This window comes from Schistocerca americana, chromosome 6, assembly GCF_021461395.2.
Source record: "Schistocerca americana isolate TAMUIC-IGC-003095 chromosome 6, iqSchAmer2.1, whole genome shotgun sequence".
Taxonomy (NCBI): domain Eukaryota; kingdom Metazoa; phylum Arthropoda; class Insecta; order Orthoptera; family Acrididae; genus Schistocerca; species Schistocerca americana.
This window is the reverse complement of record NC_060124.1, coordinates 145,600,582-145,614,938: the sequence shown is the minus strand read 5'-3', so window position 1 is coordinate 145,614,938 and position 14,357 is coordinate 145,600,582. Positions and strand designations below refer to the sequence as shown.

At 40.7% G+C, this 14,357-nt stretch overlaps 1 protein-coding gene across 2 annotated transcripts in view; it reads left to right on the top strand.

Annotated features, from left to right (window-relative positions):
- The window catches only part of LOC124619645, a 214,271-nt gene that overhangs the window by 87,092 nt on the left and 112,822 nt on the right, over positions 1 to 14,357 (top strand). For both annotated transcript variants that reach the window (XM_047146173.1, XM_047146174.1), the window contains exons 3-4: positions 4,425 to 4,582; positions 4,790 to 4,890. In XM_047146173.1, coding sequence (XP_047002129.1) covers positions 4,425 to 4,582; positions 4,790 to 4,890 — 259 coding nt within the window. The remainder of the gene's footprint in view (positions 1 to 4,424; positions 4,583 to 4,789; positions 4,891 to 14,357) is intronic.

The following is a 14,357-nucleotide window of genomic DNA, read 5'->3' as shown; positions in this document are numbered from 1 at the left end:
ACGTCCTCAATTATTTGCTTGACGTATTCCAATCTCTGTCTTCCTCTACAGTTTTTGCCCTCTACAGCTCCCTCTAGTACCATGGAAGTCATTCCCTCATGTCTTAGCAGATGTCCTATCATCCTGTCCCTTCTCCTTATCAGTGTTTTCCACGTATTCCTTTCCTCTCCGATTCTGCGTAGGACCTCCTCATTCCTTACCTTATCAGTCCACCTAATTTTCAGCATTCGTCTATAGCACCACATCTCAAATGCTTCGATTCTCTTCTGTTACAGTTTTCCCACAGTCCATGTTTCACTACCATACAATGCTGTACTCCAGACGTACATCCTCAGAAATTTCTTCCTCAAATTAAGGCCGGTATTTGATATTAGTAGACTTCTCTTGGCCAGAAATGCCTTTTTTGCCATAGCGAGTCTGCTTTTGATGTCCTCCTTGCTCCGTCCGTCATTGGTTATTTTACTGCCTAGGTAGCAGAATTCCTTAACTTCATTGACTTCGTGACCATCAATCCTGATGTTAAGTTTCTCGCTGTTCTCATTTCTACTACTTCTCATTACCTTCGTCTTTCTCCGGTTTACTCTCAAACCATACTGTGTACTCATTAGACTGTTCATTCCGTTCAGCAGATCATTTAATTCTTCTTCACTTTCACTCAGGATAGCAATGTCATCAGCGAATCGTATCATTGATATCCTTTCACCTTGTATTTTAATTCCACTCCTGAACCTTTCTTTTATTTCCATCATTGCTTCCTCGATGTACAGATTGAAGAGTAGGGGCGAAAGGCTACAGCCTTGTCTTACACCCTTCTTAATACGAGCACTTCGTTCTTGATCGTCCACTCTTATTATTCCTTCTTGGTTGTTGTACATATTGTATATGACCCGTCTCTCCCTATAGCTTGCCCCTACTTTTTTCAGAATCTCGAACAGCTTGCACCATTTTATATTGTCGAACGCTTTTTCCAGGTAGACAAATCCTATGAAAGTGTCTTGATTTTTCTTTAGCCTTGCTTCCATTATTAGCCGTAATGTCAGAATTGCCTCTCTCGTCCCTTTACTTTTCCTAAAGCCAATCACCTAGTGCATTCTCAATTTTCTTTTCCATTCTTCTGTATATTATTCTTGTAAGCAGCTTCGATGCATGAGCTGTTAAGCTGATTGTGCGATAATTCTCGCACTTGTCAGCTCTTGCCGTCTTCGGAATTGTGTGGATGATGCTTTTCCGAAAGTCAGATGGTATGTCACCAGACTCATATATTCTACACACCAACATGAATAGTCGTTTTGTTGCCACTTCCCCCAATGATTTTAGAAATTCTGATGGAATGTTATCTATCCCTTCTGCCTTATTAGACCGTAAGTCCTCCAAAGCTCTTTTAAATTCCAATTCTAATACTGGATCCCCTCTCTCTTCTAAATCGACTCCTGTCTCTTCTTCTATCACATCAGACAAATCTTCACCCTCATAGAGGCTTTCAATGTATTCTTTCCACCTACCTGCTCTCTCCTCTGCATTTAACAGTGGAATTCCCGTTGCACTCTTAATGTTACCACCGTTGCTTTTAATGTCACCAAAGGTTGTTTTGACTTTCCTGTATGCTGAGTCTGTCCTTCTGACAATCATATCTTTTTCGATGTCTTCACATTTTTTCTGCAGCCATTTTGTCTTAGCTTCCCTGCACTTCCTATTTATTTCATTCCTCAGCGACTTGTATTTCTGTTTCCTGATTTTCCCGGAACATGTTTGTACTTCCTCCTTTCATCAATCAACTGAAGTATTTTTTCTGTTACCCATGGTTTCTTCGCAGCTACCTTCTTTGTACCTATGTTTCCCTTCCCAACTTCTGTGATGGCCCTTTTTAGAGATGTCCATTCCTCTTCAATTGTACTGCCTACTGCACTATTCCTTATTGCTGTATCTATAGCGTTAGAGAACTTAAAACGTATCTCGTCATTCCTTAGTACTTCCGTATCCCACCCGTATTGATTCTTCCTGACTAATGTCTTGAACTTCAGCCTACTCTTCATCACTACTATATTGTGACCTGAATCTATATCTGCTTCTGGGTACGCCTTACAATCCAGTATCTGATTTCGGAATCTCTGTCGGACCATGATGTAATCTAATTGAAATCTTCCCGTATCTCCCGGCCTTTTCCAAGTATACCTCCTCCTCTTGTGATTCTTGAACAGGGTATTCGCTATTACTAGCTGAAACTTGTTACAGAACTCAATTAGTCTTTCTCCTCTTTCATTCCTCGACCCAAGCCCATATTCTCCTGTAACCTTTTCTTCTACTCCTTCCCCTACAGCTGCATTCCAGTCGCCCATGACAATTAGATTTTCGTCCCTCTTTACATACTGCATTACCCTTTCAATATCCTCATACACTTTCTCTATCTGTTCATCTTCAGCTTGCGACGTCGGTGTTGGTCTGCTGTCGATTCTGATTAGAACAACCCGGTCACTGAACTGTTCACAGTAACACACCCTCTGCCCTACCTTTCTATTCATAATGAATCCTACACCTGTTATACCATTTTCTGCTGCTGTTGGTATTACCCGATACTCGTCTGACCAGAAATCCTTGTCTTCCTTCCACTTCACTTCACTGACCCCTACTATATCTAGATTGAGCCTTTGCATTTCCCTTTTCAGATTTTCTAGTTTCCTTACCACGTTCAAGCTTCTGACATTCCATGCCCCAACTCGTAGAACGTTATCCTTTCGTAGATTATTCAATCTTTTTCTCATGGTAACCTCCCCCTTGGCAGTCCCCTCCCGGAGATCCGAATGGGGGACTATACCGGAATCTTTTGCCAATGGAGAGATCATCATGACACTTCTTCAATTACAGGCCACATGTCCTGTGGATACACGTTATGTGTCTTTAATGCAGTGGTTTCCATTGCATTCTGCATCCTCATGTCGTTGATCATTGCTGATTCTTCCGCCTTTAGGGGCAATTTCCCACCCCTAGGACAAGAGAGTGCCCTGATCCTCTATCCGCTCCTCCGCCCTCTTTGACAAGGCTGTTGGCAGAATGAGGCTGACTTCTTAAGCCGGAAGTCTTCGCCACCAATGCTGATTATTTACCAAAATTTAGGCAGTGGCGGGGATCGAACACGGGACCGAAGACGTTTTGATTATGAATCAAAGACGCTACCCCTAGACCACGGGTTACCTATCCTACATTCCCAAAATCCCCCTTGTCTTACTCTTTGGTAGTCCCTGTTCTTCACCCACCTACCCCTTCTCTGCCCCAACTCAACACTACACAGCCTTCTATACCACCAATGCACATACTAGTCTCTCTCTCTCTCTCTCTCTCTCTCTCTCTCTCTCTCTCTCTCTCTCTCTCTCTCTCTCTCTCATTTTCTCCTCCTTTATGCCTCTCCTCTTCTTGCTCCCCCCCCCCCTTTCCCCAACCACCTGACTGACCATAGCAGCCCTATCTTGTCCCTAATACATCCCTACGTGCTCCCACAAGCAGCGCTACACCCATTCCCACCCCTTCAACCTATCCCTCCCCATGCCTGGCACCTCCTTACCCCATCCCCCAAATTGCTTCTCCCATCAGGCAAAGTTGCTTGCACTCCAGACTCAGAGACAGTGGTCATGTGTGTGAATTGTGCTTGCGTGAATGTGTGTGTTTTCTACGTTAGAAGAAGGCATTTTGCACAAAAGCTCACTCGTACAGCAGTCTTTTTGTTGTGCCCATCTGCAATTCAACATCCTGTCCATATGGTGTGCAGCATTCTACTCTTTCCATAACACTGACATTATTCCTTCATGGATTTTCCATTGTTTGTTTATGTGAGCCTTCCAAATCGTATCCCAAAAGATTTGTGCTCCCAGGTATTTGTAGGAGTTGGCTGTTTCAAATTTGGGCCATTGATATTATAGTCATTGGATAACACATTTTTTACATTTTGTGAAGTGCCCAATTTTACATTCCTGTTGCCAATCTTTGCACTACTGAAATTCTGCTTTGATTCCTCCACTGTAAAAAATCACCATCCTGTAAATAGATAACTAGTTCTCTGAAAACTAATTTCATGGTGGATTGCAGCTTTATGGAGAAGCCAAGAAATTGTCATTCACCATTTCAGTGTGAGATGAAGGGTTTGGTGCTACAAGTGTTTATGATAGCTTTAAGCTCTTTCAGATATTGTACTCCGTGTATTCAGGTGTGCCTTTTGTTTGCATGGTAGTAAACACTAATATGGAAGTACTTTCTTGTACCTTGTGTAATCTTCATGTTAATATAGTATCTTCTATCTTTAATAAACTGCTGAAATAACAGTGTTTCCAGCAACATTACCCATAATCACATTTTTTTCAGTCTGCATGGTAACATAGTAAGTAAATATGTCACATAAAGAGAACATAGCAACTAAACATGATTTAATGTTGCAGAATAAGTATGGTAACAGATACGGCCGCCGTATACAGTCATACAAACCAGATACCGAGGCATGGAGGCCAGAACGCTATCAGAGATGTATAGTCACACTAAATAGTCGAACACCAGAGGTTATTCCTGGAGGCCTTCAAAACAAAAAGCCTTTAATACAGTATGTGTGTGCTTTTAGAATTTTCAGTTTGGCATTTAATAACATTTTGTTAGTATAATATGAAAAGTCTATTGCCCCTCACAGAAAATCACACATGTGTAATTTTTTCTAGTTTTGTAAGATAATTAATGAATGAAAAAGTATGAGAGATTTTTATTTATATAATGTACTTGAATTATGTGTAGCAATAATTTCTGTTCCTTGTAGCATTCATCATGATCGGTTGGGTCAAGCAGCTGTGAGAGTAAATCAGCAAGAAGGATTTTCTCAAGGAAATCACATTCATGACAACTATTCATCAGGAACAAGTATGTATGTTCTCAATTTGCCAAATTCCTCTTGGATGTTACCTATCATTCTAACATATTATAGGAAAACATATAATGTTAACTGGTTGTAAAATAGTTCATTTTTTAAATTTTGTAATTCGTTAATAAATAGACTACTCAATTAAAAGCCCATGAATTTTGAACCTCTTGAGATTACTATAAGTCTGAGAAAATTTAAGCCGCACGGAGTGGCCGCACAGTTAGAGGCGCCATGTCGCTAATTGCACGATCACTCCCACCGGAGGTTTGAGTCCTCCCTTGGGCATGGGTGTGTGTGTTGTTCTTAGCATAAGTTAGTTTAAGTAGTTTGTAAGTCTAGGGACCAATGACCTTAGCAGTTTGGTCCCCTAGGAATTCACACACATTTGAACACATTTAGAAAATTTAAAGCCATTTAGCACATTAACTACATAACTTAACTTGTTTATGATATCGTCTTCCTATCACTCCCAAAATCATATGCCTCCACACACACATTCTACAAAACACCCCACTCGGTCCTTATACCACGCCTACACCCAGAGACTCGCTTCATGGGCTCTTCTCCTCTGAAAACCCAGAAACAACACCTGCAGTATGCACCCACATGGAACATCCTATTCCATTTGCGTAAAAGGTATAGTCTACCCTGTCAGGGGCAGGGCTGTTGTTGTTGTTGTTGTTGTTGTTGTTGTTGTTGTTGTTGTATTTATTGGTCCTGTTGTCTACAAAGCAACTTATGCATAACACATTGGACAAATCAAGTTATAAATATACAGCTGAAAGTCATTTCTAGGCACACGTATTTAAAGTTACAATAAAACACTTCATACATTTGTATTTATATAACACACACTTCATAAATTTAAATATTCTTCAATGGCGTGAAAGCAGTGATGCTGTAAATAAGACTCAATTCAATTCAATTTTTATCATCACATAACATGCCTTATACAATCAAAGATTGTGACATAGGCGACTTGTCAGTTTTACACTATATATAATAATACTAAAAAATATACAGTAAACTAATAATATATATGGTGTAACATCTTCAAAGAGGTATTTTAATTACAATTATAATGCATTGTTGCCATTCACGAAATCTTCTACACTATAGTAACATTTATCTTTCAGATATTTTTCTAGATCTCTTTTGGTACCTTTTACATTTGAGTCATCCATATCTTTCCATATTTTATTTACAAATTTCATGCCCATATGGTATGGGGTTTTTTCATATGATTTTAAATGGTGGGTAGGTAACATGTAGCTCGTTCTATACTAGTATCATATTGATGCAAGAAGAAGTTGCCCTCAAAAAGTTGTGGGTTTCTTTTCGTGAAAGTGAGAGTTTCATAGATGTATATGCTTGGAATGCTCATTAGATCTAGTTTTACAAATAAAGGTTTACAATGTTGCTGTGGTTTTGCTCCCACCATTGCTCGGATGATTCTTTTTTGTAGTCTAAAAGCTCTAAGTAAATTTGTTTTTTCAGACCCCCAGAAAATTATACTATACCTAATGACTGAAAAAAAATATGCATTATATACAGTTTTTCTTACAGCTAAATCAGTAATACTGTATAAGATATTCATAATATATACAAGGCTATTCAGTCGACCCAGTATGTTGTCCACATGGTGACTCCATAACAGGTCTTTATTGACTAATACGCCAAGGAATTTGCCACAGTCTGCAGTCTCTAATTTTTTGTCCATATACCTTATTTCATTTATAGACTGTGCAGATTTTTTTGTGGTGAAATGAACAATTTCTGTTTTTGTAAAATTTAATGTCAAGTTATTGTTTTTGACCCACGCTTCCACTTCCCCAGGTGTTTGTTCAATATGACGAATTAGGTCTACCTCGTTTTTACAACAGACTACAGCTGTTGAGTCATCTCCATAGAGGATAGTATCAGACTGGACCTGACATGGCATATCATTAATATAATACAGAAAAAGTAGTGGCCCTGATATTGAACCTTGTGGAACACCTAACAGTGTGTTTCCAGCCAGAGAGAAATTTCTTGCCATTGATGTTAATGAGTACTCTTTGTTTTCTGTTTGCCAAGTATGATGACATCCAGCTAAGAGGTTTGCCTTGAAAACCATAGCGTGCCAATTTTTGGAGAAGCAAATCATGATTTTTTGTGTCGAAGGCTTTGGACAGGTCTCAAAAGATGCCTGGCACACACATTTTACCATCAAGACATCTGCTGACTTTTGTGACTGGATTGTGCTACAGCCTTTTCTGAAACCATATTGATTGCCTAAGATAATGCTGTTAGATGAATTGTGATTTTCGATCTGATCACATGCAGCTCTTTCAAATATTTTTGAGAAAATTGGTAACTGTGAGATTGGCCTATAGTTGCCCAATTCATCTTGTTTGCCTTTTTTTATGTATGGGCCGAACTTCTGCATATTTTAATCGATCTGGGAAACATCCCTCATCAAAAGATTGGTTTATTATGAAAGGGAGTGGATATGCAATACTGTGATGGACTATTTTTAGTATTTCAGTGGGGACCTCACAGATTTTGAAGTTTTAGGTTCATTATGATTTTGATGACATCTGAGATGAAAACATGAGAAAACTTAAAACATGGGCAATTGCTGTCTGTCATATTGGGCTTTGTTTTTGGTGGTGAACAGTCACCAAATTTGTTACAGTTTATGAAAAAGTCATTGAATGATTCACAAATGCCACTGGGTTCTGTAACAGCTCTACCATTTATCACTATTTTAGAAGGGCATTTTCTCTCTGCCTCGCTGATTTATACGTCTTTCCCCCACACCATTGATGTAGTTCATCTGGAGGGGACAAGTGAAGTGCTCTTTAATAATTACATAATCAGCTTTTCTCAGCCTGCTTTACCCCCTACACACAGGCCGCTAGACACTGTTGTAACTGCAACATATGAGTTGTTCACAACACATCAATAACCTGTGTTGCCCTGATTACTTCACACTTGTATGCAGTGCCCAACGGACAGTGCCTTCTCACCTACGAGTAGTGTCGTAAACCTGCCCGACAGAATCGTTTGTTAAATATCAACATCCACCATGCCCACCATCTGATGTGACAATCAGTCCCTTTACAAGAATTCCCCAAATCCGTGTCTGTACTTATTCATGGCGCAGCATACCTCCTCTCTTCTGATAAGATTTGTCTCTAATCTTTTAACATCGCGCTCCCGCTCAACTACCTTAACTCTAATAATTTACATATTGAGGACAATCTCCCTAATTCTCCATACAGGATTTCCACTCACATTTTACTACTGTCATGGCCCCTTATACACCAATTAAGGCCTTAAAACTAACTTTTTCCCTGACCAATGCTGGTCAAGTATTCTACAGGTAAGGCTTGCATGTTACCCAGAAATACTATACAAAAAAGCCTGCTAGAAACACATCACAACTGGTGTCCAATACAATTGCCATTAATACTTCATGCTTCTGGTTTTCCTGGAAATGGTGTACCGGCTGCCACATTTGTTCCATCAAAATTTCCCCTTTCTGGGACTCTATTACTCTGTCCAAGTGGTGCAAACACCCTGGATTGAGTGTGTCATATACACACGTTAAATCTTGAATACCTTCAGAGATCTTTCTGCCCAATACAACATGTTCCATGACAATGTCATAACAGTTGAGCCTGTAAGCATAGCCAGAAGACGAAAATACATCCCGACTGCCTCCTAAGTCATGCCATTAATGATCATTTTTTCCTGATGCTCAAGTTTTTTCAACCCAACTGGTCTGCCTCCTTCACAACAATTCAACCACACAGTCTCCGACATGAATATGCATTCCCACCCTCTGGAAGTATGCTTGGGCTGGCAGAAGCTCCTTCCTACACCTTGTCCCATTTACTTACCCCAGAAGCAAACTGCATATCCGTCCATACTTGGCCACCTGGCCAGACCACAACCCTCCTTTGGATGCACAATCCACAATAAAAACAGTATTGATAATGACGACATGAAAAACTAATAACTCTGTAAAAAATTTAAAAAAAAAATTAAAAAAAAAAATCAAACATCCTTATGGCAATAAAATATATATTCCCTGATATATTAGACAAAAACAACAACAAACTACAATTATAAAACTTACATGACTTTAACCTATATGGTACATCATGCACCTTATGTTGCTCACCAATTCCAAGTTCCTTCATTTTACCCTACGTAAATTTCACCTCCTGGTTGGTCGCCGATAACTATGGTATCCCCTCTACCATTCCTAAATTTCTTTGTTTTTACCCTTTGATGTAGAGAGACTAGTGACCATTACCTACTGCCCCACACAGTACTGCGGCAATTTGCCCATCCATCTGTTTGGTTGTTCCTGGCATGTAGCACCTTTGCGTTTGCTTTTTGCACATTCCTCCAAACTTCCTAATTCTTCTAGCAAACTTCCTCACTGATTCACACTCCGGTCCTAGTTTAGGAATCAAAACATTAAAAGGGAGATGGCATTTTCTTGCTTTGCATGACCTCAAATCGTGACAAGCCCATTGCAGTGTGAACCTTTGAATTATAGGCACACTGTACATAAGGTAAATAGGTGTCCCAATCTTAGTGCCTGGAACATATGTAAAAGCTCAACATTTTTGCAATTGTCTTGTGCATGCATTCAGATCTCCCATTGGTCTGTGGATGAAACTGACTCTTCCGTAACTCCCATATAAGCAACACACACCATAGTTGTTTCATTGAATCTGAGACAAAACTGGTACCCCAGTACATAATTACAGGCTTAGGCACTCAAAACTTTAATATCCAGTTGTTTACTAACACCTGCGCTACAGTACTATCCCATTGGTCTGGCACCAATACATTGCCAAAAATTGAGGAAAATGATCAATGATCATGAGAACGTACCTGTTTCCTGCAGGTGTTTTATTAAAAGGCTTGAGGACATCCAACCCTGACATAGGCCTCTGGTAACCTTTGTAATGGCACACTCTGAAACGTGCTTGGCACACAGTCCTTGACATACTGCTCCACAGTGTGCTTCCTGTTCCTCCTCCAGCACTGCTCTGCTACATGTCTGTCCGTCACACATTACCCACCATGACTTGACAACATGTGGTCATCAACTTGCTGCAAAGCTTCCTTCCAAAAACCCACTGGAACCACCACACATGGTCCACACCTCATCGTCCTACACAACAAATCCTGATGCATAATGAAATGTGGTTGTGACTTAAATGCCTGGCAGTCTGTATCCTTTGCCTTTTCCCACTGCCACACTATAGTGCTCTTCCCCAGTATACTTAAAATTACTACCATGTGGCTTAATGAATCTGCATTTGCATGTGATCTCCCTAGCTTGTGGATTACCTCATACTCGAATTCACTAAGGTTAAGTGCCCACTGAATTACTTTACTAGATGGATCTTTTAAACCAAGCAATCATTTCAATGAGGTTTGGTCTGTCACCCTGACCTTAAACTTCCTACAATACAGGTAACACTGAAAATATGTAATGATCACCAACATCTCTATCTCTATTATTAAGTAATTGTTCTCCACCTTGTTTTTAACTGCCTGGAAGTGCAAGCTACTGGATGTTCCTGACCAACTGTCATCTGTCCCCAAACACAACTGGTCGCCGTTGTGACCGAGCGGTTCTTGGCGCTTCAGTCCGGAACCGCGCTGCTGCTATGGTCACAGGTTCAAATCCTGCCTCGGGCATGGATGTGTGTAATCTCCTTAGGTTGGTTATGTTTAAGTAGTTCTAAGTTCTAGGGGACTGATGACCTCAGATGTTAAGTCCCATAGTGCTCAGAGCCTTTTGAACCAATACACAACCAACTGCCTCATTTGAAGCATCATGTGAAAGGATAAACTCTTTCTCAAAATCTGTAAAAATCAATAGTGAATCTGAAACCAATATTTCTTCCGGTTTTTCAAATGCCTTCTGATATTCCTGTAAGCAGTTCCCCTTCTTCAACAGTTTGTTCAAAGGTCCAGCTATTTTTGCAAAGTCCTTCATAAACCACCTATAATGATTACAGAGGCCAGTGAACAACTGTATCTGCTTAGTATTTGTGATATCAGACAATTTTCAATTGTGTCACTAAGATGATCAGTCTGTATTCCGTGCTCACTAATCACTTGCCCCAGATGGTTTACCTGAGTTTGTGCGAAATGGCACTTGTTCACACTTAACTTTAAAAGTGCCGATCATAGCCTACTACAGACAACCTCCAAATGTCTCACATGCTCCTGTAAATCCTTTGAATAGACAGTTATGTCATCGAGATAGACTAGACAAGTTTTCAGCTTAAATCCTCTCGGCACCCCATCTAACAACCACTGAAAATTTGCTGGTGCATTCTTTAGTTCAAGTGGCATGTGTTTTTAATGAAAATATCCTCCTGGTACATCAAATGCTGTTTTTGGCCTATCTTCAGGTGCCACCTCCAATTGATGGTATCCACTCCTGAGGTCCAAAATTGTAAAGAACCAACACTGACTAAGATTATCCAAAGTTTCCGTGAGGTTTGGAATTGGGTAAGTATCCAAAATGGTTCACACTTTTAGAGATCTATAGTCACAGCAAAATCTGTATTTTCATGTCCTGTCTGCTGACTTTTTTGGCATAATGACAATATTGGTACAACAGGAACTATCATTCAGTTCTATGATCCCATCCCATAGCTTTTGTTCAATAAATTCTTCTACCAGTGCTTGCAGCAGCTTCGCTGTATGGTATGGCTTCCTATAAATTGGTGTACTATATCCTGTCAGTATGTGATCTTGCATCAGTGGGGTTGCTGGTAATCTTCCGTTCACATAAAATAAATTGCTAAATTTTGACAACAAGTTCTCCATAGCCATTTGATCACTGTCCTTCAAATGACCTACTTTCCCTCATAACATTTCTGTATCGATGATTTGCTTGTAGCTTTCCTCTACCCTCGACTTATTGAAGTCCTCATGTTCGAAGGCTTCCAGAATGGCTATTGTTGCACCCTTTGTCAGAGTCATCTGCCCTCCAACAAAGTTATCCTCACTAACCGGAATCATATGTTCCCCATTAATGTCGCTCACATGTGCTAAACTCCTGTGAATAGAACAATAAAACAATGTAAACTATCCAACTCTTCATCGCTTAAGAATGACTCAGCCACCTATAAAGTTTCCTTTGGCAAATCTTTATCCACTGAAACCCACACTATCTGCCTGTACCTGCTGGTGTTTTATCTTGCTGATTAATGTTTGCTGAAGACGTACACCATTTAATTTGTCTCAATCCCATGATAGGTGAACCTTATACCATTGTCTCAGTTGCAACTGTTTCCCCCAGGTGAAACAAAGTCCCATTGAGTTCCATTGTGTTTGTTAAAAAGGTATAGCTTGAGAATCACTGAATAACCTTTGCCTATGCATGGCAATGCCTCCATGCGTTCACTGAACTTCATTTTCCTGACTGAAAACTCCATTACTGCCATACCCAATGATTCCACCCTATTATCACCAATCCCATGTAACCTCAGTATCCTCTTTCCCACAAGGTCCAGACTTATGATGGACACATTCACACCTGTGTCCACCAAAAATCTCTGTTTCCTGCCACCCTCTAAGTCCAAAGCTGCATCCCATCTGTGCATTAACTTGTATCATGTTACAGTCTATGAGGACTGCTTCAGTCAGTTGAAGGAATACTGTTTGCATTTAATGGCTGCTTCCCTTGCTGGTGCTTTCCACCCTTCCTGCCTCTACACTCAAATGCCCTGTGGCCCACTGTGCCACACCCATAGCATTCCGGATGCTTGCACTATTTTATTACATGTCTCTCCTGACAACATCAGTAATGCTTGACTTCAGAAGCCAACATACAATGATCCACTCTCTGCTTTGTGGCCATATCCATCTCCTCTATAAGTGTTGTGATCCTAAGAGTTGACTCTAAATCCTCTGGGTTGTCCATCCATACTAGATAAATGACCAGTACGGCTACTTACACAGCGAGCAGTTGCTATAGCTCTGGTACTCGGCAACACACGCCCAGACAAATTGCAAAATGAACACCTCACTGGCACTAAATTATCACATCTACCATTACCTCTAAACAAATGTAAATCCATGGGTTCCCTTGGCTTCACAAAAGTAACTGAAACATTGTATACCCTAGCTGACACAACTAACTCTGAGAACGAGAGCAAACATAAAAAACAATATAAATAAAACTTGCTCACCACATCATGCTGAGCTGGTACCATCCAATCTGTATCAAGTGCTACTGCCTCACAACCATTCACCAAAACCAACTCTATCATCAAACACTTTCCGACACAATGTATTGTGTTGGAAAGCAAAACAACCACTTTCTGACAACCAATTGTTACAAGCCCTGAGCTAATGGGTTATAATATGTTAGAACAACTGAGAGGTGTGGTTTGGGAGAGAAGGGTGACTCCTGCCTTTTGTAAACCCTCATTGCCAGTTTTGTAAAGGCCTCATCGCTATTGCTGTGGAGACCGAGTTGCCACTATTGTTACAATAGGCCGAGTTTGTGAATTCCAAAATGGTTTATGGTGCAGTGCACCGCTAAGACAATTTCTCCCTGCCACTATTACACAGCTATGCCTCAGGGTCAGGTACAACAAAGTCATATAAATGTGTTAAAAAGGCTTACTTATCTTTTTGATTTGTTGAATAATGAAGTCTGCAACACAGCATGTAATATAACACAAGAAAGACCCTCAATGGCTAAGTGCAAATAATTGTAGGTAAACTTCACAGTATGTAGCAAATGCAATTTACAACTGTCTGTTTACTCCTAAGAGTTCACTAAATGACATTCCCTGTCTAAAGTCAGCCCTGGACAATGATCTATAACCAAGTGGCCCAGAGCTACTCTTCTATCTTCTGAGTAGGCTTCTGTCTGTTGTCATCTGGTTATTGGCAGATTATACTCGGCCGGCAATTGGTTAAGACGAAGTTGGTATCTTCATCTGCGCACTGCCTGTGGTGCTGGTGGCAAGTCTGTATGGTGCTGGCAGAGGCTCGCATCTGTTTCTGTGGTGCTCTTGCCCTGGCTGTATCCTGCTCAGATGACACAGCAATGCAGAGAAACATCGGCAAGTGTGTCATTCACTTTATTGTATTGAAGCTAAATCGATGATCCCAGTGATGGTGCCGCACTGCGCGTGTGTTTGCATTGTCAGCATCCAGTTGCCCAGTGTGGCGTATGTAGTGCTTCTACTCACACCATGGCTAAGTGGCCACCACATGTGTTGGCTGCTTTCTCAAGCACAAATCATGGACCCCTGTAGAGCACCAAAGAGAAACAGCCATCTGACATTGTTGTAGTGAGCCATAGCAGCTCCAGCCATCTGCCCAGGGCAGCTTGTGCAGTGACCAGAGACAGCTCTGCATCCGGGAGGCTATGAGTTCATGTCCCGGCCCTGCTCCTGTCGATTGCAGCTTGCAGTCCACC